Raw genomic sequence first — 26435 nt, forward strand, 5'->3', positions numbered from 1 at the left:
AAAAATATCCGTGCACAAGAAAACTGTTAATGAATACAGCTCCAAAATATAACGGTGCATTAAAAAGAGGTGTATTCTAATTTCTTATGTTGTCAGGACTGCTTTAAAGTCTTTTCGATAAATATTTACTTTGTTTACATTTAAAATAAGTATAAGAATAATGCCTGTACCAAAGATCGTATCAAAATCAAAAAATTAATAATTTAAATGAGTAATGAAGGAACATTTTTTGCAAAATGTTGTCAAATTATATCTACACGCGGAGAAAAAACGTGGTTCGGCATGGTTAGGACAACTATTCTATGTTTTTGTAACAATATTTTGTTGTCATAACCAAACAATTGTTATTTTTATTGAATTTTATCAATATTTTATTTACTGTAAAACATTTAAATATTTATGACAATTATAAATTTGAGAATGATTCTCTAAAAAATAATTATTTTTACAACAAATAAATAATGATAACTATGTAAACATATTATATTATTTAGAACCATTTAAACTTTCAAACAACCATTAAATGGTAGGTTTTTACATGTTTACCCATATAATGTTTAAGATATAAGCAAAATACGTTTACTATTAAAAATATTTTGGTATCGCCATTTTTATATCAGTGGTATGGATTATCTGTACTAGATCGGATTAAATAAAGTGTTGAACAAACGATATAAATGTTAAAATAATTGAGAAAAAGAAATAATATCTAAAAATGTAAACGTAGACAACATTATAAAATTTAAAAGAAATATAAAATGCATAAAATATGGTACATTAAAAAATTAATAATTACAAAAAATTGTAAATTATCCTTATATTGACATGAAAGTGTGGATATATTAATTATACCCTTCACCTTCGTGAGAAGGGTATATATAAGTTTGTCATTCCGTTTGTAATTTCCAAAATATAATTTTCCGACCCTATAAAATTTATATATTCTGAATGCTTATAGATAGCGGAGTCGATTAAGCCATGTCCGTCTGTTTGTCTGTCCGTCTGTCTGTTGACCCCAGATATCTTCGGGATCATCTTCAATAATTCAATCAGACATGCTTTCGAGAAGTTTCCTATTTAAAATCAGCAAAATCCGTTCATAAACAGCGGAGATATAAGCAAAAATTCGAGACAACCTCTGAAAATTTCATAAAAAAAGCAACAACAACACTGCTTTTTCATTGCATTGTGTATTTTGTTTTTTTGATTATTTCGTTTCGTATGTTTGGATGGCTGTGTGTTTCATTGTCATGTGTATGTTGTTTTTGTTTCTTGGTGTATTCAGTTTCGTATGTTTGGATGGCTGTGTGTTTCATTGCCTTGTGTATATTGTGTTTGTTTCTGAGTTTATTCAGTTTCGTATGTTTGGATGCCTGTTGGTTTCATTGCGTTGTGTATTTTGTGTTTGTTTTTCTGTGTATTTCGTTTCGTATGTTTGGATGTCTGCTGGTTTGCCTGCCTTGTGTATTTTGCTTTTTTATTTATTTTTTTGTTTATTTCGTTTAGCGTTGTTGTTGTTCATTATGTTTTGCTATAATAATGATATAGTCGAGAAAATTAAATAAATTAACATTTTATAAAGTTGATATTTTTTAAATACACTATGGTGAAGGGTATATAAGATTTGGCACAGCCGAATATAGCACTCTTACTTGTTTTAATTTATAATAATTACAATTTATACCGAACACATTAGATTAACCATATTATGTGTAATATGTAACCCTAATATGGTTACTTGAAGTCATGTGATTACTTGAAACCATAATGGTGGTTAGCACGCTGATCACTAAGCATGATTTGGTTAGCGATCCCTTGGTTCGATCCCCAGCCGCTGACAATCAACAACATCAATTTATGATAAATTATTAGTATCTATCAAAACTAATATTTATCACAGCGCCCTCCTTCGGCGGTATAATCTATAGCATTAAATCGTCGCCGAAGTAAAATAAATACAAATTGGCTATAAAAAGCTTAAACTAGTGCGCCTACTCAAGACCAGAGGCGCTGCAACACTGTTCTAAAAATAAAACATAACGTGCAATTACAGAGTTGTAAATAAAAAAAGCTTTCTTCCATCCTTCACTTTCACCACCATTCACCTCTACTCTATGATTACTTGAAACCATTATATGATTATATGAAACCATAATATGGTTACTTGATGCTATTGTTACTATGATGCTACAACATCACATTATGATTAATAAAACTACATTATGATGAAATATTCGGACTATATTTAATCATAATATTATATCTTATTATATTAATAATGTTTTTTGATACTAATAATGATCATAATATGTTTTAACTTTAATCATAATTCTAACCATAATATGTTGCTCTTAGATTATGGTTACCACAACCATATTTTTTATCTGTGTGTAGGCCACCATTTTCTGTTTAATATATTGTAGAAATATACAAAATAACCGAAAAAATTGGAAAAGTCTACATACAGATACCGCGGAAAATGTAATTTTTTCTGTTGGAGAAAAAATTTGAACGGATATGAGACATGATTTAGAAGTTAGTGTCATCATTGTACAAGATGTTAAAATGTATCTGTAAATGCACAAACTATACAAAATTTTCATCATCTGAATCAATATAAGTCATGTGTTCCACCTAAGAAAGTGTTTATTTCTGTAAAGAATGTGAAGAACGCTTGGAGTATCCCAATATTTAAGTTAGGTTAGGTTGATAGGAGCATGTATTTACATCAAATCCGAAGAAATACAACTAGGCCACTATCGGGCCTGTTGTGCGCTCCTTTTCATGGAGAATCATTGGTAAAAACAAAAACCTTATATTGTATTCACTAAATGTATTATCGTCCGATGTTCAGAAACTCAGTTTCCTGGAAGTAATTCCTAAGAATTTTCCAATCAGTGTTCGTGAGGGATATTATATCCGGAATTATATCACCTCCAAGATATTTGGATCTAATTTCGGCGAAAGCCTGACAATGGCAAAGAAAGTGATCCAGAGTATCACTGTCTTATCTACATGCTCTACATTCGACTGAATCCGCACGTCCAATTTTGTATAGGCGTGCCCGTAATCCTGTGTGTCCACTCAGCTGGTACGTGACTTGTTCATTTTAAGGAGGCTTCTCGTCCTGCTCTCGTTAGGGTCACCCCATAGAATCTTTGTGGTTCTACCCACGGTATCATTATTCCAAGAGTCCTTATGGGTTTCTTTCAGCCATAATTATAATTCTGCTCTCGTTGCGTCAAATGGTTTTGCATTCGTCAGGTTAACTACTTCGAGTTCCCTTCTCTTTAAAGCTATTACATTCGCTCTTTCATTGCCGACTACTCCCAATTGGCCTGGTACCCATATGATGTGAACCTTACCACTGGGAGAGTGTTCGGTTAGAGCTTTTTTACAATTCAATGTGGTTTTAGATTTAACTTTATCACCTGATATCGCCCCAATAGCCTTCTAGCTGTCGGTAAATATGTTAAGCCCTATGGGCGCTATATCTCGGACTTCTGCCTGGAAGCCAGTGTTATGATTAGGTAAACGGTGGTATATTTCCGTTTCTGGAACTTCAATATGACAATCCAAGCACAAGTTCCGCTTGACCAAGACATTCTATCTCGGATCAGCGTTTCAAAGTTTCCGACATATTTTGTCTCTGGTATGCGATCGGGCACGTCCGATGATTGTTATAGCCTTCCAATGTGTCCAGTATACATTGATGACGTGTCCTATAACCGCTTTTGGCCAGTTATGAGCCGTTCGGATGTAAGTGCCGCCTCATATCTTATGTATGTTTCAATGGGTGGAATATCTAGCATTGTTTCCAGAGCCTTGGTTGACGTAGTGCTCATGGCTCCACTTATACCCAAGCATGTACGCAGAACTACCTGTAGTAGTTTGATTTCCTACTTATTTTCCTGAGAAGTCCACCAGATTATTGAAGCATAACTTAAGATTGGTCTAATTACACTTTTATAGAGCCAATGTGTCATAGTAGGACTACGGCCCCATTGCATGCCTATGGTTCTCCTACATATCGCCCAGCACCGATGTGCCTTGTTAATCCTTTTCTCTATGTGGTGACTCCATCTTAATTTCCGGTCAAGTATTACACCTTAGTATTTAACTCATACTCAGAAATTTTTGTCTTTCTTGTGAAAAAACATATTTCTGTCTTCGCCGGGATAACATTGAGGCCTCTAGGTTGAGCCCAGCTCAAGGCCGTGTTCAGAGTCTCCTCAGTCCTTCTACACAAGTAATTTGGATCCTTTCCCCTTACAAGTATTAGAAGAAGTCCTTTCTCGGTTAGGGTCATTTATCGTTAGGAGGCTATTTATCGTGGTTACCCAGAGTAAAGCGGACAAAATGCCGCCCTGTGGTACACCGCGAAATACCCTTTTCCTGATAGTTAAATAGTACATCTCACATGTTATCCATCTGTTCCTTAGCATGTGGTTGATCCAGTTACGGAGCATTCGGTCAACATAAAACTGTTCTAAGGATTGGATAAGAGCATCAGTGTGTACGTTATTGAAGGCGCCTTCGATGTGGTGTCGCATAGCTGGGTTACCCTTGCATCCTGCCATTTAACAGATGTACGGAAACCAGTCCTGCCTCCGCCTGCAAAAGTGCCGGGTTGATGGCATCCTTAGCCATGAAAGTTGTAATAACTATTTCTGTGTTAGCGACTTCCTCCAATATCGCTTTATTTATGGTACCCCATATTCCAGGTGGGAAATGAGAGTCCATTATGAGTTTCATTGTCTCCTCCATATCCTCCAGCCCGTGTCATCAACCATAGATTCCGGTTGGACATGAGTTTTGGATAGGAATTTTGTATCTTCGATACGTCATTTACGCTATCTACCTGTTCACAAAAAAGTTTCCAGGAGTCTCGTTTGGGTTTTCGAACAAGTTTACTACGATAGTCATCCCAGTTAAATAATTTGCGAAGAGTCTTTCCAAGGCTCCGTATCTCCCCAATTACCCAAGGTTTCTCCTGAGCAGATCTCCGCTCTCGCAGAGGTCTGCTGTCCTCGAACGATTCAACCAGGGCACTTGTGAACGTTTCTACTTTGGCGTCTATATCCTCTTTATTTCGATATTAAAAGTGTTCTGTCCTAATCCCAATATTACGCAATCAAAGCGGAATGCAGCTGGAAAACTATATTTTACAGATCGAAGTAAGTACAATTTTCGGATCAGAAAGCCGAAGATTTGTGTGGCGTAAAGAAAATGCCGCTTGTGAATTTAAAAAATCATAAAGAAAGTGTGAAATTCGTTGGTGGTATAGTAAAAGTGAGGGTTTTAATGTCTTTAGGATGTTTCAGAAACATCATATTCAGGGAAGGACAATGGATATCATACTTAATTAAATATTTTTCAACAACATTTGGAAGCCAATGTAGTAAAATTATTCATAGGAGACGATTTTCAGTTCGTTTATAATAACAACTAGAGTTTGGGGTTCGGGAAATCCCGTCCGGGAATTCTCGGGAAAAGTTTGTCGGGATTTCCCGGGAAATTTTTTTAATCATTCGCGGGAAAACGGGAAATTTTTAATAAACGTATATGTAACATATTTTGGAAAAATAAGCGATTTTATAATAAAATATTTTGACATGAATGAATTTCTAAAGCCAACGTCTGTGGAAAGCGTTTGAGTTATATCAGTAGCTGGAAATTTTTTCAGAAAATAACGGAAAAGTTGATCTCTTCTTATATTTAATTAATTCTAAGAATTATGAATGAATGTTATTAATTTAATACTTAACTATTCCTCTGCCTATGGAGTATATGATCTGTTTAGTATTCCTATGGTACGCGAACTATCTGACCAAAGTTGGCTATGAAGTAACTGCCAAAAAACAGTTTCTCTTAGCGGCTAGAGCAGGACATTCTCAGAGAAGATGGAAGACAGTTTCTTCCTTTTCACTGCAACTGCGACAGTACTCATTGCAGGGTAGCCCAAGCCGACTTGCATATCTGCCTAGCACTCAGTGTGTTGTTATTACTGTTATCAATCGCGTAATTCAGGTTATAATGTGTCATTGAAAGAAGGCCACAATGCCTTCCAATTATTACTGCTCTTTATAATACCTAACGGAGTTGTTACTGAAACGAGGTTGGAGATATCAAGAACTAGGAATAATTTCTAATATACAGAAGCTATAGCTGGAAAAGTACGAGGGCATAAACCTAGAATTTACCAGGGGACAGTGGGATAATTTTTTAAATATCTTTAATTTAATTTCAATATTTTTGTTTATTTAATATTCGTTTATAAATTTGTTTGGCAATTTTTGTTTTTATCTTTTTATTTTTATGTTTTTGACAGGTATTTTATTGGAAATTTCCAATAAAAACGTAATTCATGTCGCTTCTTTTCACTTTAAGTTACAGAAACACTTTTTACTCGCAAATCGAGAAACGATGGAATTTTTTGTTTTATGCCTACTCGATGCGAAAGCTTTTCGATCAAGATACAGAACACAGGCACTGGTAATCATACTCTGACTAAAACAATTGTCCGTACTGCATGTATTCAAAAACATATTTTGTAATATTTTCTAAAATATTTGTCCGATTTACAAAAAAAAAAAAAAAAAATTTTCTTATGATAGGTAATACTGTCCTTATAAATGTTCGAATTGCAAAAATTAATAATAATATTCTATGTTTTTGTAAATAATTTTTTAAATGCAACACCTCTATAATCAAACTCAAAAAAATATCCGTGCACAAGAAAACTGTTAATGAATACAGCTCCAAAATATAACGGTGCATTAAAAAGAGGTGTATTCTAATTTCTTATGTTGTCAGGACTGCTTTAAAGTCTTTTCGATAAATATTTACTTTGTTTACATTTAAAATAAGTATAAGAATAATGCCTGTACCAAAGATCGTATCAAAATCAAAAAATTAATAATTTAAATGAGTAATGAAGGAACATTTTTTGCAAAATGTTATCAAATTATATCTACACGCGGAGAAAAAACGTGGTTCGGCATGGTTAGGACAACTATTCTATGTTTTTGTAACAATATTTTGTTGTCATAACCAAACAATTGTTATTTTTATTGAATTTTATCAATATTTTATTTACTGTAAACATTTAAATATTTATGACAATTATAAATTTGAGAATGATTCTCTAAAAAATAATTATTTTTACAACAAATAAATAATGATAACTATGTAAACATATTATATTATTTAGAACCATTTAAACTTTCAAACAACCATTAAATGGTAGGTTTTTACATGTTTACCCATATAATGTTTAAGATATAAGCAAAATACGTTTACTATTAAAAATATTTTGGTATCGCCATTTTTATATCAGTGGTATGGATTATCTGTACTAGATCGGATTAAATAAAGTGTTGAACAAACGATATAAATGTTAAAATAATTGAGAAAAAGAAATAATATCTAAAAATGTAAACGTAGACAACATTATAAAATTTAAAAGAAATATAAAATGCATAAAATATGGTACATTAAAAAATTAATAATTACAAAAAATTGTAAATTATCCTTATATTGACATGAAAGTGTGGATATATTAATTATACCCTTCACCTTCGTGAGAAGGGTATATATAAGTTTGTCATTCCGTTTGTAATTTCCAAAATATAATTTTCCGACCCTATAAAGTTTATATATTCTGAATGCTTATAGATAGCGGAGTCGATTAAGCCATGTCCGTCTGTTTGTCTGTCCGTCTGTCTGTTGACCCCAGATATCTTCGGGATCATCTTCAATAATTCAATCAGACATGCTTTCGAGAAGTTTCCTATTTAAAATCAGCAAAATCCGTTCATAAACAGCGGAGATATAAGCAAAAATTCGAGACAACCTCTGAAAATTTCATAAAAAAAGCAACAACAACACTGCTTTTTCATTGCATTGTGTATTTTGTTTTTTTGATTATTTCGTTTCGTATGTTTGGATGGCTGTGTGTTTCATTGTCATGTGTATGTTGTTTTTGTTTCTTGGTGTATTCAGTTTCGTATGTTTGGATGGCTGTGTGTTTCATTGCCTTGTGTATATTGTGTTTGTTTCTGAGTTTATTCAGTTTCGTATGTTTGGATGCCTGTTGGTTTCATTGCGTTGTGTATTTTGTGTTTGTTTTTCTGTGTATTTCGTTTCGTATGTTTGGATGTCTGCTGGTTTGCCTGCCTTGTGTATTTTGCTTTTTTATTTATTTTTTTGTTTATTTCGTTTAGCGTTGTTGTTGTTCATTATGTTTTGCTATAATAATGATATAGTCGAGAAAATTAAATAAATTAACATTTTATAAAGTTGATATTTTTTAAATACACTATGGTGAAGGGTATATAAGATTCGGCACAGCCGAATATAGCACTCTTACTTGTTTTAATTTATAATAATTACAATTTATACTGAACACATTAGATTAACCATATTATGTGTAATATGTAACCCTAATATGGTTACTTGAAGTCATGTGATTACTTGAAACCATAATGGTGGTTAGCACGCTGATCACTAAGCATGATTTGGTTAGCGATCCCTTGGTTCGATCCCCAGCCGCTGACAATCAACAACATCAATCTATATATATAAAAATGAATGTGTGTTTGTTTGTATGTTTGTATGTTTGAACGTTATAGACTACTAAACGGCTGAACCGATTTTCTTGAAATTCTCACAGCATATTCCTGCATGTCTGGAATAGGTAATAGGCTACTTTTTATTTCGAAATTTCAAGTGGGCGATGAGCCACGCCCACATTAAGAAAATATAAAATCCGTATATTTTAGATAATATAACAGTTAGAGTCCTCAAATTTTGTCGGAGCCACTTTAGTGTCAATATGATCATTTAGGACAAAAAGTAGGCGGACTAGCATTAGGGGGCGTGGTACCTCCCATATAAATTAAATACAAAAATTCGTTTATCTGGGAAACTAATAGAACTAAATTCTTAAAATTTAGCACGAAGAACTTTAACATCCATATAAACATTTTGGGTAATAAATTGGCGGACTACCCATGAGGGGAGCGGCACCTCCCATATTAATTAAATACAAAAATTCGTTTATCTGGGAAACTAATAGAACTAAATTCTTAAAATTTTGCACAAAGAACTTTAACATCCATATAAACATTTTGGGTAAAAAATTGGCGGACTACCCATGAGGGGAGCGGCACCTCCCATATTAATTAAAAACAAAAATTCGTTTATCTGGGAAACTAATAGAACTAAATTCTTAAAATTTTGCACGAAGAACTTTAATATTCATCTGAACATTTTTAAGGAAAAAAGAGCGGACTTTCATCTGGGGGGCTTGGAGCCCCCATATGAATAAAATAGAAAAATTCGTATATCTGAGAAACAATTAGAGCTAGAATCATTAAATTTTACTTGAAGAACTTTGACATTCACCTGAACATTTAGAATATAACGGGCGGACTTCCAATGGGTTACTTGGTACCTCCCATATGAATTAAATACAAAATTTCGTTTAACTGGGAAACTAATAGAACTAGATTCTTCAAATTTTGAACAAATTATTTTAATAATCATCTGAATATTTTGGAGGAAAAAGGGCGGACTTTCATCGGGCTTGAAGCCCCCACATGAATTAAATTCGTATATCTGAGAAACTATTAGAGCTAGAATCTTAAAATTTTACATGAAGAACTTTGACATTCATGTGAACATTTAGAGAATAACGGGCGGACTTTCAATGGGGGGCTTGGCACCACATATATGAATTAAATACAAAATTTCGTGCATCTTGGAAACTCTTATATTATTCAAATTTTTTGTAGATAGATAGAAATTGGCGATAGATAGAAACTGGCGAACTTGCAATAATTTGCTTGACATCTTTTATATGTAACATATAATAAATCTGGTATTTATTTATACATATTCCTTTTAGGGTAGCAAAGCACACTGGGTATAGCTAGTTTATCATAAATTATTAGTATCTATCAAAACTAATATTTATCACAGCGCCCTCCTTCGGCGGTATAATCTATAGCATTAAATCGTCGCCGAAGTAAAATAAATACAAATTGGCTATAAAAAGCTTAAACTAGTGCGCCTACTCAAGACCAGAGGCGCTGCAACACTGTTCTAAAAATAAAACATAACGTGCAATTACAGAGTTGTAAATAAAAAAAGCTTTCTTCCATCCTTCACTTTCACCACCATTCTCCTCTACTCTATGATTACTTGAAACCATTATATGATTATATGAAACCATAATATGGTTACTTGATGCTATTGTTACTATGATGCTACAACATCACATTATGATTAATAAAACTATATTATGATGAAATATTCGGACTATATTTAATCATAATATTATATCTTATTATATTAATAATGTTTTTTGATACTAATAATAATCATAATTTGTTTTAACTTTAATCATAATTCTAACCATAATATGTTGCTCTTAGATTATGGTTACCACAACCATATTTTTTATCTGTGTGTAGGCCACCATTTTCTGTTTAATATATTGTAGAAATATACAAAATAACCGAAAAAATTGGAAAAGTCTACATACAGATACCGCGGAAAATGTAATTTTTTCTGTTGGAGAAAAAATTTGAACGGATATGAGACATGATTTAGAAGTTAGTGTCATCATTGTACAAGATGTTAAAATGTATCTGTAAATGCACAAACTATACAAAATTTTCATCATCTGAATCAATATAAGTCATGTGTTCCACCTAAGAAAGTGTTTATTTCTGTAAAGAATGTGAAGAACGCTTGGAGTATCCCAATATTTAAGTTAGGTTAGGTTGATAGGAGCATGTATTTACATCAAATCCGAAGAAATACAACAAGGCCACTATCGGGCCTGTTGTGCGCTCCTTTTCATGGAGAATCATTGGTAAAAACAAAAACCTTATATTGTATTCACTAAATGTATTATCGTCCGATGTTCAGAAACTCAGTTTCCTGGAAGTAATTCCTAAGAATTTTTCAATCAGTGTTCGTGAGGGATATTATATCCGGAATTATATCACCTCCAAGATATTTGGATCTAATTTCGGCGAAAGCCTGACAATGGCAAAGAAAGTGATCCAGAGTATCACTGTCTTATCTACATGCTCTACATTCGACTGAATCCGCACGTCCAATTTTGTATAGGCGTGCCCGTAATCCTGTGTGTCCACTCAGCTGGTACGTGACTTGTTCATTTTAAGGAGGCTTCTCGTCCTGCTCTCGTTAGGGTCACCCCATAGAATCTTTGTGGTTCTACCCACGGTATCATTATTCCAAGAGTCCTTATGGGTTTCTTTCACCCATAATTATAATTCTGCTCTCGTTGCGTCAAATGGTTTTGCATTCGTCAGGTTAACTACTTCGAGTTCCCTTCTCTTTAAAGCTATTACATTCGCTCTTTCATTGCCGACTACTCCCAATTGGCCTGGTACCCATATGATGTGAACCTTACCACTGGGAGAGTGTTCGGTTAGAGCTTTTTTACAATTCAATGTGGTTTTAGATTTAACTTTATCACCTGATATCGCCCCAATAGCCTTCTAGCTGTCGGTAAATATGTTAAGCCCTATGGGCGCTATATCTCGGACTTCTGCCTGGAAGCCAGTGTTATGATTAGGTAAACGGTGGTATATTTCCGTTTCTGGAACTTCAATATGACAATCCAAGCACAAGTTCCGCTTGACCAAGACATTCTATCTCGGATCAGCGTTTCAAAGTTTCCGACATATTTTGTCTCTGGTATGCGATCGGGCACGTCCGATGATTGTTATAGCCTTCCAATGTGTCCAGTATACATTGATGACGTGTCCTATAACCGCTTTTGGCCAGTTATGAGCCGTTCGGATGTAAGTGCCGCCTCATATCTTATGTATGTTTCAATGGGTGGAATATCTAGCATTGTTTCCAGAGCCTTGGTTGACGTAGTGCTCATGGCTCCACTTATACCCAAGCATGTACGCAGAACTACCTGTAGTAGTTTGATTTCCTACTTATTTTCCTGAGAAGTCCACCAGATTATTGAAGCATAACTTAAGATTGGTCTAATTACACTTTTATAGAGCCAATGTGTCATAGTAGGACTACGGCCCCATTGCATGCCTATGGTTCTTCTACATATCGCCCAGCACCGATGTGCCTTGTTAATCCTTTTCTCTATGTGGTGACTCCATCTTAATTTCCGGTCAAGTATTACACCTTAGTATTTAACTCATACTCAGAAATTTTTGTCTTTCTTGTGAAAAAACATATTTCTGTCTTCGCCGGGATAACATTGAGGCCTCTAGGTTGAGCCCAGCTCAAGGCCGTGTTCAGAGCCTCCTCAGTCCTTCTACACAAGTAATTTGGATCCTTTCCCCTTACAAGTATTAGAAGAAGTTCTTTCTCGGTTAGGGTCATTTATCGTTAGGAGGCTATTTATCGTGGTTACCCAGAGTAAAGCGGACAAAATGCCGCCCTGTGGTATACCGCGAAATACCCTTTTCCTGATAGTTAAATAGTACATCTCACATGTTATCCATCTGTTCCTTAGCATGTGGTTGATCCAGTTACGGAGCATTCGGTCAACATAAAACTGTTCTAAGGATTGGATAAGAGCATCAGTGTGTACGTTATTGAAGGCGCCTTCGATGTGGTGTCGCATAGCTGGGTTACCCTTGCATCCTGCCATTTAACAGATGTACGGAAACCAGTCCTGCCTCCGCCTGCAAAAGTGCCGGGTTGATGGCATCCTTAGCCATGAAAGTTGTAATAACTATTTCTGTGTTAGCCACTTCCTCCAATATTGCTTTATTTATGGTACCCCATATTCCAGGTGGGAAATGAGAGTCCATTATGAGTTTCATTGTCTCCTCCATATCCTCCAGCCCGTGTCATCAACCATAGATTCCGGTTGGACATGAGTTTTGGATAGGAATTTTGTATCTTCGATACGTCATTTACGCTATCTACCTGTTCACAAAAAAGTTTCCAGGAGTCTCGTTTGGGTTTTCGAACAAGTTTACTACGATAGTCATCCCAGTTAAATAATTTGCGAAGAGTCTTTCCAAGGCTCCGTATCTCCCCAATTACCCAAGGTTTCTCCTGAGCAGATCTCCGCTCTCGCAGAGGTCTGCTGTCCTCGAACGATTCAACCAGGGCACTTGTGAACGTTTCTACTTTGGCGTCTATATCCTCTTTATTTCGATATTAAAAGTGTTCTGTCCTAATCCCAATATTACGCAATCAAAGCGGAATGCAGCTGGAAAACTATATTTTACAGATCGAAGTAAGTACAATTTTCGGATCAGAAAGCCGAAGATTTGTGTGGCGTAAAGAAAATGCCGCTTGTGAATTTAAAAAATCATAAAGAAAGTGTGAAATTCGTTGGTGGTATAGTAAAAGTGAGGGTTTTAATGTCTTTAGGATGTTTCAGAAACATCATATTCAGGGAAGGACAATGGATATCATACTTAATTAAATATTTTTCAACAACATTTGGAAGCCAATGTAGTAAAATTATTCATAGGAGACGATTTTCAGTTCGTTTATAATAACAACTAGAGTTTGGGGTTCGGGAAATCCCGTCCGGGAATTCTCGGGAAAAGTTTGTCGGGATTTCCCGGGAAATTTTTTTTAATCATTCGCGGGAAAACGGGAAATTTTAAGTAAACGTATATGTAACATATTTTGGAAAAATAAGCGATTTTATAATAAAATATTTTGACATGAATGAATTTCTAAAGCCAACGTCTGTGGAAAGCGTTTGAGTTATATCAGTAGCTGGAAATTTTTTCAGAAAATAACGGAAAAGTTGATCTCTTCTTATATTTAATTAATTCTAAGAATTATGAATGAATGTTATTAATTTAATACTTAACTATTCCTCTGCCTATGGAGTATATGATCTGTTTAGTATTCCTATGGTACGCGAACTATCTGACCAAAGTTGGCTATGAAGTAACTGCCAAAAAACAGTTTCTCTTAGCGGCTAGAGCAGGACATTCTCAGAGAAGATGGAAGACAGTTTCTTCCTTTTCACTGCAACTGCGACAGTACTCATTGCAGGGTAGCCCAAGCCGACTTGCATATCTGCCTAGCACTCAGTGTGTTGTTATTACTGTTATCAATCGCGTAATTCAGGTTATAATGTGTCATTGAAAGAAGGCCACAATGCCTTCCAATTATTACTGCTCTTTATAATACCTAACGGAGTTGTTACTGAAACGACGTTGGAGATATCAAGAACTATAATATAAAAGCCGGACAGATCATATTTGCATTGTCTAAATAATAGGGAAGTAGTATAAGAGTGAGTGTGAGTGGAAGAATATTTCTATATTGCCGCGAATATTGAGATTATGTATTACCCTACAGGCTTGATTTAAATAAGTATGTTTAAAATTTTCCGTTGGCAAAAATAAAAAATGGTTTGGTTTGTTCTCAAAAGAGGGAATATTTTAGATATCGCTAAATTTATAAAAAAAAGTTGACTGCTTTTGTTAAAAATGGTGTTATTATAGTTATAAATTAAGTTTTATATAAATGAAATGAATTTATTCATTCCCGTTTCCCGGGAAATTGAAAAGTCCGGGAATTAACAAACTCTAATAACAACCCAAATCGCTCGTCGAAAATTTAATGTGAATGGTTACGTGACAACGTAAAAGAAGTACTTCATACCCTTCTCAGAGTCGAGATCTTAATCCCATAGAACACATATGGGGAATTTACAAAACATAGAGTACTATTTAAAATTTTTGCAATTAGAAAATTAATTAGGAACGTATTACCTATCACAAGAAATATTTTTTTGTAAATCGGACAAATATTTTAGAAAATATTATAAAATATGTTTTTAAATACATGCTGTACGGACAATTGTTTGAATCAGTGTATATCGAAATATTGGAAAAAATATATTTCTTTAAAAATTATTTTAGTTTTGTTCCATGAATAAAGGGAATTGCCATATTGAAATTAGAAAAATATAACTATTTTTTAATTTAATAAATCCAAATGGAATTTACTTCTTTTAACTGCAGAACCTCTATTTTTGCACTAAAATTATTTTTTCTTTGACATTACATTTTCATACATGATGTATTTTTAGATAATGATGAACAAAACAAAATTTCGAACTCCAAATTTAGTTTTTTCTTGAAATAAACACGGTGATTAAAAAAACAATAATATAATATGTACTTACTTTGGGCAGCATCTCGTTTAGCCATTTTTTTACTATGGCCTACTCCACGTGCAACAATATCATTTGAACTAATTTCCATTACAAATTGTCGTCTTCGTGAGTTTTCTTTTCCTAATTCATTAATTAATTTAAAGGTAGGCTCTTTTTCTTTTTTATTTTGATGCCATTCCAATAATTTAGTTATAGGATTTACTGAGTCTGTTTCTGTAGTTAGTTTTTTATTTTTATTCCAAGTGCGATCGGTTTCTTCTCTACATTCAGCTAAATTTTTAGGTCGAACACCTATGCTTTTTTTAGGTGCATTTTTTAATTTAACTCGTTTTGCTGGAGATGTAACAGGAATAACAGGTGGTAATTTGTTTAACTCTTCAAGCATCTTTTGGGCTGCCCTTTTTTTTGAAACTTTTTTGCCAGTACCTTCACCTTCAGTTATTATATCGCCAACTATACAAGCTGTAATAAAAGTTCGCATATGTGCGGGACCTTCCTCGCGAAGTACTTTAAAATCAACAGGTAAATTTCTTTTTATACCGATTTCGAAAACGAGCGATATAGGCGATTTATTATCAGTGTCTTCCAGACTTTCATTGTGGGATTCTGCCTCTTCGTTATTTATTTGTTCTTTTAGCACTTGCAAAGCATTTGCAGCGGCATTATGCTTTGCTTGTTGAAGTGTCCTTCCTACGCCTATAAATTTCTTTGTACCAACTATAAGTGTAATTTTGCATGGAGATGTAACAGGAAAGTACGTGGAAGCAAGAGAATTCGATTTAGGAGAAACATTGGAAACAGAGTGCTGGAATCGAATTTGATATTTAGACGAAAACGGTCTTTTTGGGTTAATAGCTGGAATCTGCTTCGATATGTTTGTCGAGTTTGGGAGAAATTTAGCAACGCTCTTATCAATATTTTCTGATTGCTGTATGATTTTACTATATTCCAAATGCTGAAATGTTGATTTATAATTGGTTTTCGATATATCATTTTGTGTAAAAATGTTTTCCTGTAAAGTTGTATGTCTGGGATCAAAAATATAATACGTTTGCTGGCCTAGTTTCATAGCGAGCGCGTTTAATTCAACTGTAGGTGTAATATTGGATTTTGTAACATTGTTGTCATCACTTCGACGACTAGCTTTAGGAGTTGGGTGCTTGTACTTTGTTTTTTCTATTGCTTCTTTTGCGGCTAAATGTTGAGCCTTTTTAATTTTAAATCCTTCTGCAGTGTATTCCTCATCTCCTAACTTAAGAGTCACCGTAAAACGTTTACAATGTGCTGGTCCATTTTCACTGGTTAAACGATACTGAAATGATATCTAAAGAACACATTATTAATAATATTTTGTTGTTATCAAAAATACCGAATTTTTCAAAATAGTTTTTAGTTTTTTTCTCCGGTGGGTTAGTGATTCGTATTCTATTCTATTAGACCGGAGGTCGTGGGTTCGATTCCCACCAGATACACTGGTAAAGGAGCGCACAATAGGACCGATGGAGGTCTAGGTATATCCTATATCAGGGCGGAGTTATCGAATCCCTGGAAAAAAGCTGATGATCTTTGAAAAATAAAGTATTTTTATTTTTCTCGTTTTTTAATACGTAACGTTTGAGACGTTTTCCCACAAAAAGTGGGAAAGGATATTCGATATCCTTTCATCGTTTGAACCCACCTCAATTGAATTTAAAAATTATCCAAACAGTGAAAAATTACTTTAATTTTTATTAACTTTATAATTGGTAATTGAATCAATTTGATTGTTTAAAACACTGAAAGATACGTCGCGCAGCGCTTTATCCCATAGGCGAAATTCTTTTTGTTTGTGTATCGAATATATTCACGCAGAGAAAAAACATGGTTAAAATTATGATTGTATTTTAAACATATTATCGTTATTGTATGTAACAATTTTAAAATATCATATTATGATTAAATACCGTGGAAATATTTTATCAAATTTTTTCCTATTTATCATAATATTGATATTGATCATATTACGATCCAATGTGATCAAAATTTCGTTTTAAAATATATACTGAATTAGTAAAATTTAGAGCTGCTCGATGTTAATCGATGCATCGTAAATATCGATGTTTTGGTTTCGATACATCGTTTAAATGTCGATGTATCGTATCGTTAATCGTATGTTAATCGAAACATCGATGTTTTTTATTCGATGTATCCCAGCAAAAAATAATTGATGTCATACTTTACAAACGACGTCTTAATCACATCTAAAAATGCGATAACATATTTTTCGCTTTTATAAACCAAATATTTCATTACAAATGAAACCCACTTGCAAGTGAAGAATGAGAAAAGTCACTACAAATAAAATATTCGAAGTCCATCAAATTTTGGTGAAAGGCTATGAAATTTACATAAGCGTGTCATTGAAAGAATGTGCTTTATTTTTGACTTTCAAATATAGGATTTCTAATAATAAGATTAGATGTAGTTCAAAGTTGTCAAAAATGAACAACATCCCTCCAATGACACTCTAATGTAAAATTCATAGGCTTTTCACCCGAATTTGAAGTAGTTCATCTACATCTTTTTCCACACTTTTTTTGCTGGGATCGAAAGGCTGAAATGTAAATTTACGCATCCGGCTGCTTTTGTTTATGTAGATTTTTTTTTGTGTTTCATAAAAAAAATTTCAAATTATTAAAGGCAAAACAATGTCCGAATTTTGTTGCGATTGTTCAGTTCAGAATTTGTATATATATTTAAAATTTTGTTTTTTCTATCCATATATATATAACTTGACGTCTTCAGCATTACCGTTGGAAAATTACGAAAAGTCGCACAAAAAGGGGATTTTTCGGAAAAAAGTCGCACTAAAAGAGGACTATTAATGTAAAAAGTAGGCGTCATGAAATAACTCCCCACGAAATAACTCCCCAAAACAAAAATGAAATAACTCCCTAAAAATTTGTTCAGAAAGCAAAAACAACGAAATTTGGGAATTTAATTCGTTTTTTGGGGCATTATTTCACATTTAAAATGGGGAGTTATTTCATTATGAAATAATTTCTCAAAATTCAAAAATGAAATAAATCCCTAAAAATATTTTTGGGAAGTTATTTCATTTTATTACTTTTTTCACACGAAATAAAAAATTTATGTATGATAGCCGGCCTTTGGCCGGGCGCAAGGGTTTTATCCTCTGCGGTACATTGGACACCGGCTTCGCTAAGAATACACTCTCCCTGTATCAAGAGTGTTCGGCCTTAGGCCGGTATTTTAGGAAATCTTTACTAAGCGAAGCCGGTGTTATTATAGAGTGGTAAATCCCCAGTAAAAAAATTTTAGACTTTAGGAAGCTAAAAAGGGAACTAACTGCATCTGTATTCGCTTACTATTAAGCCTTACTGAGAAGCAGGAAATAAGGGAATACCAATGATAGGAGTAATTCTACAATGTATGCTGAAAAAAATTAAAAGCTTACTACTATCCCTTACAGAGAAGCAGGTTGTAAGTGAAGTATTTAAATAATATTTAAGCTTACTCTTGTCCCTTACAAGGAAGCAGGTTGTATTGCAAAGACTATTGAAATCGGCAGTTTTACCGAAAGATTTTTATTATAAATATAAATCTATAAAGTGATTTTAATTAATTAATACATTTTCAATGTAAGAAATATCTTCTTTTTAAATTTATTAAAGTGTGTGTTTATTATAGTGTATGAACAGAATTTAAATAATTTTTTGAACGAAATATTTTCAATTATTTGCTTTTTCTTGTTTCTGTTTTTTAATACTTCTGCTTTTGTCCATGTACAGTTTGTGTTGTTTTGTTTTGTGTATATGTTTTGATTTGTAGAAAAGTTAACGGAGTTTTGTTTTTTCTTTTTGAAATAGTTCTGTTGTTGTTAAATAATAAATTTAATAAATTAAAAATAAAAGAGGTAAATAAAAATTTATTTAATCTCTTGAAGGCAACAGAAAATAGTCCCGAAGAAATTCCAAATATCGATATTGTTTTTAATTTTGAGAATTCAGAAGTAGATGTAATAGCTGATGATAAAAATGGGACATTAAGAGAAAATATAAGGGAATGGTATATAAAATATCGCCCATCTGCTGCAGCTATGAATTCACGTCTTCTGGAAAAGCATTAGGGAAGAGCTTTTTGTAAACAATGAAAGAAGTACTGCCATAGAAACATGAAATAAGTACTTAGCTGTTACTCACAGCTGAATGTAATGAGTGAAAACACGCTTCATTTTTTAAAAACTAATGCTTCCAAGTGGGAATTCGCTATATAAAAATCATGCCTTATCGAAGCAGGTTTGTAAGGGAGAAAATAGCTTCGTTCCCTTACAAACCTGATTGCACGTAAGCTCCAATTTTTACTGGGTCCTTGCGTCCAGACGCAGGCCGGCTATTTAGGAAATATTTATTAAGCGAAGCCGTTGTTGGACATAGCATAGAGTAGAAAGTCCTTGAGCACGGCCGCAGGCCGGCTATTAGGGGAACCTTTATAAAGCGATTACACTCAAATGTATTAAACTTTGAAGCCCCATTCGAAAGTATAAGCGACCTACTTTTTTAGAAATGTCACTAAAACCGACTTGTTTCATAATTTGTTATTTTTAAATGGGAACTTATTTCATTTAAAATTAGGGATTTGTTTGATATGAATTAAATCCCCAAAAATGGGGTGTTATTTCATTTTAATTTAGGAAGTTATTTAATTTCGTTGGGGCTTTTTTTCATTTTTTAATTGGGGAATTATTTCGTAATGAAATAAGTCCCCAAATTTGAGGACTTATTTCATTTTTGTTTTGGGGAGTTATTTCATGACGCCTAAAAAGTGTCAACGTAGGCAAAATCGTTTTATTTGTATTTAAATGTACATTAAATTGCTAAATAAATCAAAATAATTAACCATGATACAACCATTAAAAGGTAGAATGAGTAGAGAGAGTTTTGTACAGAACTTGTTTCTATCGAATTTCCTTTCCTAAAGGGAACCTTATACAGGGACTATGATCACTTATAGATCAATCCTCATCAAATTCGGAAGAAAGTATTATGTTCCTATAAAGCTTATGTCGATTTTCATCGCTGTTCCCGTAACATTCTGAAGGTGGCTTTATATATGAGGGGTAGGTTCAATTATGGACCGATCCTCATAAAATTTGGTAGACCGATTCTGTTTTATATACATCCTGTATATATCGAATTTCTTCACTGTGCTCGTATTTTTAAACCAGTAATGAGCGTTAAAGTAACTTTCTGAAGGGGATATACGAGGGTAGGTTCAATTTCCGACCGATCCTCACTAAATTTGTTAGAGAGGAACTACTTGCTTAAGTCAGTAATGAGGGTTCAAGACATGTTCTATGGGGGGTAGGGTCAATTTTGGACCGATCTTCTTAAAATTTGGTAGAGAGATTTTGGGTCAAATGAAACTTATTTATGTCGAATTTCGTCGCTATTTTCGTACTTTTAAAGTATCAGTTTATAAAGTTAAAAATAAACTTTGCGTGCTGTAAACATCCGTTTATATGAATTATTTTTAACAATCAGATATTTTTTTCGAAATTAATTTTTTTTTTTTATTACCCACAGATTATTTTTAAAGCATAACAAAACATTACTTGGAATTTTCGAACTTAATTTCGAATATTCGAACATAATGTCGTATTGTAATAAGATAAATTTATGACTATCAAGTTTCAACAATTTCGGTGTACGGGAAGTAAATTTTTTACAGCTTTTTTCGAACATAACTTCGAATTTTCGAATTTAATTTCAAATATTCGAATATAATATTGTATTGTCGTCAGGGATACTCATCACTGTTAAATTTCAGCATTTTCGGTCTGCGAACACAGATTCTTCTTTTTTCGAGCTTTAATTTGAACTTTCGAATTTAATTTCGAATATTTGAGACATCATTCGCATACAAATTAGTATTTTGTGTACATATTTTCATTTAAATTTTTTTTACCAACACTGAAAATAACCTGAAAACAAATAATTTCTATGCCAAGGATAAGGGTTAGGAAAACTGGGTTATTTTTTTGCTTATATTTGTTTTTGTTAATATAACTTTTTACTGAGTAACACGATAACCAAGCAACTGTAAATAACCTTAATTAAATAAAATTCTTTACAGGAAACTGTAATATGGATTAAAATATTAAATTACTTATCAATGTACCGGGAACAATAATAATACTAAACATGTAAGAAATTATAGTCGGGCGAAGCCGACCATATAATATCCTACACCTGTTAGAAAAATAAAATGTGATTTAGTTTTCATAATAAAGCATTTAAGTTGAATTGTACCTTGCCTTGAAATTTACTTAAGATATTTATTGTTGAACAACATTGTGGATATTTAAGTAAAATTTTGAATGGGGATTTGTATAGAGGCTATGGTCAAATGAGACCCTATAAGTATAAAATTCATGAGAGTCATCAAGGCTAGTATAGAACTTGGTTTTGCAGCTTTTTGTCGAGTATATTAAACATAATTATGAACCTAAAATCCCTATTCGTCGGGTTCAGTTGTATGCGTGCTAGGTGAAATAATGGACCGATACCATAGAAGATCATCTGCCAAATTTCATTGATTTATCTTAAAAATTGCGACATGTAGTTTGATTAAAAGGTTTATAAGCCCTATTCAGGGGTTCAGTTGTATGGGGGCTAGGTGAAATAATGGACCGATCTTAGCCATTTTCAATAGGTTTCGTCCCTGGGACAATAGAAGATCACGTGCAAAATTTCATTGAATTATCTTCAAAATTGCTGATAGAGCTGAAAATTTGTGTCTGGCCTACTATCCCATAGCACTAACCTTGGTGCAAATTTCATCCAAATCGGAAGACATCGATTTTAAAAGTTGGATCATTTGACACGAAATTCCACAAATTTAAAAGCTTGTTTCTATACCCTATATTGGACTTGTTCTGATGTTTCTAAACCTTGTAATCAAGCAAAAGGTTGTGATGTTCAAGATAATTTGATGATTCCTATTGTGTCTGGCCTACTATCCCATAGTACTAACCTTGGTGCAAATTTCATCCAAATCGGAAGACATCGATTTTAAAAGTTGGGTCATTTGACAAGAAATTCCACAAATTTAAAAGCTTGTTTCTATACCCTATATTGGACTTGTTCTGATGTTTCTAAACCTTGTAATCAAACAAAAGGTTGTAATGTTCAAGATAATTGGATGATTCCTATTGAAAATGTTGGAAATCGGGATATTATATCACCTAGCCTTCATGCAATTATGCCTCCCATATAGGAATTGACTTGAACGTCCTTAATTCCCTAATTAGTATGTTAGTTATCGGACTGTTAGCTAACAGACTTTCGTTACTTTACCTAAATAATAGAAATAGGGACTGAAAAACGTTTTCATTTAAACCACATAGAGCCGACAATTTCAATATTATAGAACACAATATATTTAACAATTTCAAGAAAATTTTAAAAAATTAAATTAAAATAACTTTAAAAAATACGATTTTTACAATATTTTGTAATTTCCTAGAAAAAAATTATAAAGTTTCTGTTAAATTTAGTGCCCCCAAAGTTTTTGAAAAAGCACTAAACAAAGCACTAGTGTGTCCAGTGTTGCCATAACGGCATTTAAAGTGCAATTCTAGCATTTTTTCGTCGGCTGCACTTATTTTTTAGATGCTTTTTAGGACTTTTTCTTTTCCTAGAAATTTTTAGCATTAAAAGTGCATTTTTGGCGTTGTTTCTTCTATTTTGCATTTTTATACCCACCATCAAAAAAGATGGGGGGTATGTTGTTTTGTTCATTCCGTTTGAAATATTCGTCTAACACATTGAAATATTCGTCTAAGGCCCATACAAATATATATATTATGGGTCCTTATTCCAAGATTCTAAGACGATCTGGCCACGTCCGTCCGTCTGTCTGTCTGTCTGTTGAAAACACGATAGAGTCCAAACGGAAGTAGCTAGAGAGCTGAAATTTTGCATAGATACTTTTAGTTGATGCAGTTTGTTTGGTATTGGGCAATATCGGTCTACGATTTCGTCTAGCCCCCATATAAGGTCCCCTTCAGAAAATGATAAAAGAAGCAGCTATAGCAATGAAATTCGACATAGGAACCTTATAGGAACCTTAATATCTTTGTAGAATTTTATAAGGATCGGTCCATAATTGACCCTACCCCCATATACATGAATATATTTTACAGGAACCTAAATCGCTTTGTTAAATTTAATAAGGATCAGTCCATAAAGGGCCCTACTCCACATATAAGGTCCCCTTCAGTAAAAGACTTTAACGCTCATAACTGTCCAAAAGAAGCATCTATAGCGATGAAATTCGACATGAACATATTTTATAGGAACCTTAATATTATTGCAAAATTTTATAAGGATGGGTCCATAATTGACCATATCCCCCATATAAGGTCCCCTTCAGAAAATGACTTTAACGCTCATAACTGTCTATAAGAAGCATCTATAGCGATGAAATTCGACATGCACATATTTTATAGGAACCTTAATCTCTTTGTAAAATTTATAAGGATCGGTTCATAATTGACCCAACCTCCCATATAAGGTCGTCTTCAGAAATGACTTTAATGCTTTTTACTACCTTAAAAATACAAGAACAACTTCGATAAAAACTTCTCTACCAAATTTTAGGAGGATCAGTCCATATCGATATACATATGTATGATGGTAAAATTATACATACATAAATGTAATAAATGAGAAAATTGTTTTGATAATAACAAAAGCATCGATTCTTAAATATCAAAGTTTATTTATAAGGAAGCATTCCTTTTCGGCAATGTTTTGATGGTGGGTATACAAGATTCGCACAGCCGAATATAACACTCTTACTTGTTATAATTAAAGAACTTTAAAGAGCCAAGGTACTCTTATCGCAAAAATATTGAAAATTCAGTTGAAATAATCTTAAAGGTGAATAGATGTCAGGTTTATTACTTATACTTCCAAGAGTTTTTAGGAAACAATATAAATGTTAATGTAACAAATGAATTATGAGGGTTACGCAAGTTTCTAATTTGAAATAAATTGTCAATAATATTTTCGAAATTAAAAAAAGAAAAAAATTTCAAAAATTTGGTAAGAATAAAAAGAAGTGGTATTATTGAGTCTTTTTTTCTGAGTTGATTGTTAGGTTCCCAAAAGTAGCGCAACCACCCCAAAATCGGTACTCATTTTCTCCAAATTTACCAGCACTCCTGATGGATGATGCAAAATTAAATATAATCTTAATAAGTTTTATAGGATCTTAAATGTCTCTATCAAATTCCATAAGAATCGGTCTATATTATATCCAAGCGTCCATAAATAACTTTCTTAAAATCATGTATAGCGATGAAATTCTTCATAATCAAATTTCATAGAAACCCTTTCATAATATTATGCGGTTCGTTCATAGTTGACCCTATCCTCTATATAAATCCTCTTTATTAAAACATTTTAGTATTATGATACATTCGAAAAAATGATTTGTTTTAAAACCTCCTTCTTAGAGCTCGGTCCGTGATCCAAACCATTAAGATCGCATTCCAAAAATAAATCCGATACACGATAATAAAATTTTAGCATAAATCTCATAAATGAGCAAAATCTTGGTAAAACGTGTTGTGTTGGTGCGTATGTAAGATTCGGCATTCTCGAAATTTTACCTGTTTTTACATGCTCATAGATTTTTATTTTATTGTATGTTTTAAATGAGTATTTTCAAAAAAATATTTTTGAAAAATATTAACCTTTTTAGCATGTAGTCAATACATTTTATTGACACCAAATTATAAACAAAACAACGCTCTTTTAGTAAACTTTCTCAAACATTTGTTACAATTATTGCATAATAAACATACATACTTATATGTACGTATATACTTATTCTTAGAGGCTTTAAAAAAGTTTTCGAACGGGTTTCGCTCCTTACCCTTTCCAATTTTGATAAAACTTGGTACACACATTCTTTGTATCAATACGAAGTTTAAAGTTCTCAAAAATTTTCAAATTCATTACGGTTAAGATTTTATCAAGGTTCTAAGTTAAAATTTTTTTCAACAAGCATTAAATTTGACGTACATTTTCTAAAATATTAAAACCTATGTCTTGTAGTTTGAAAATATTTTATTTAAAATATTTCAGTTTTAACGTTAGGATGATGATATTTACATTTTCTTTATTCCTTCACATAAGATTGCTTATAGTGTTTTCAATAAAATATAAAAATTTCAGAATGGGACAATGAGGGGATCTCAAGTAAATCAGCTTTTATTAAAATAGTCCACATCATTTCCATACAAATTCCAAAATTCTTAATTTTTTGTTCATGAATAATTTAATTTTTGTTTCAAATTTTTAAATTTATTTTTGTGTTTATTAATAAATAAAATTATAAATTTTTAAATATCTTGAATTTTATCAAAATACAAGACATAGGCTTTAATTGGGAACGATTAAAATCGGATAAACAGTTTAGAAAATATACGATGTCAAATTAAATGCTTGTTGAAAAAAAATCCACAAAAATATGAACTTTGAAGCGAAAAAATCGATAAAATCTGGACCGTAACGAAAATTTTGGAGAACTTTAAATTCCGTATTTACATCTCATTAAATTATACATCTCATTAAATTATGTGAAAAATTGCGACCTGTACATTATACTTGGACAGCCAGCCTCACAGACGGGTAGACATGGCTTAATCGACTTTTAAAAACTTGATTTCACTTTCGCACTTTTTCAACAAATTTGCACTGGCAATACTGCTAGGCACAAACTTGAAAGTTTTTCGCGTCGAAAATTTTTAAAAGCACTAAAAACATTGCTAAAAGCACTAAGTTGAGAACGCTGATCGCAAACATCGATGTTTTTAATTGATGTGAATTAATGATGAATGGAATGGCAATAAACATAGATGTTTTTTACATGAGCAGCTCTAGTAAAATTATAGTTTCTAAAAAAAGTTAAAAAATATGCATAAACAGTGTGACCATTTTAGCAGCTAGATTTAGCATTTTTATACCCACCATCAAAAAAGATGGGGGTATATTGTTTTTGTCATTCCGTTTGTAACACATTGAAATATTCGTCTAAGACCCATAAAAGTATATATATTATGGGTCCTCATTCTAAGATTCTAAGACGATCTGGCCATGTCCTTCCGTCTGTCTGTCTGTTGAAAACACGATAGAGTCCAAACGGAAGTAGCTAGAGAGCTGAAAGTTTGTTTGGTATTGAAAATGGGCAA

The 26435-nt window shown here is 32.8% G+C and overlaps 1 protein-coding gene across 1 annotated transcript in view; it reads right to left on the reverse strand.

Annotated features, from left to right (window-relative positions):
- The window catches only part of LOC119605018 (maternal effect protein staufen-like), a 296685-nt gene that overhangs the window by 42116 nt on the left and 228134 nt on the right, over positions 1-26435 (reverse strand). The window contains exon 5 of the mRNA XM_037957952.1: positions 15182-16496. Within this exon, the coding sequence (XP_037813880.1) occupies positions 15182-16496 (1315 nt within the window). The remainder of the gene's footprint in view (positions 1-15181; positions 16497-26435) is intronic.

The sequence above is a fragment of the Lucilia sericata genome, unplaced genomic scaffold, assembly GCF_015586225.1.
Source record: "Lucilia sericata isolate MDLA Ls3-8-SP2 unplaced genomic scaffold, ASM1558622v1 Contig000452F_arrow, whole genome shotgun sequence".
Lineage (NCBI taxonomy): Eukaryota > Metazoa > Arthropoda > Insecta > Diptera > Calliphoridae > Lucilia > Lucilia sericata.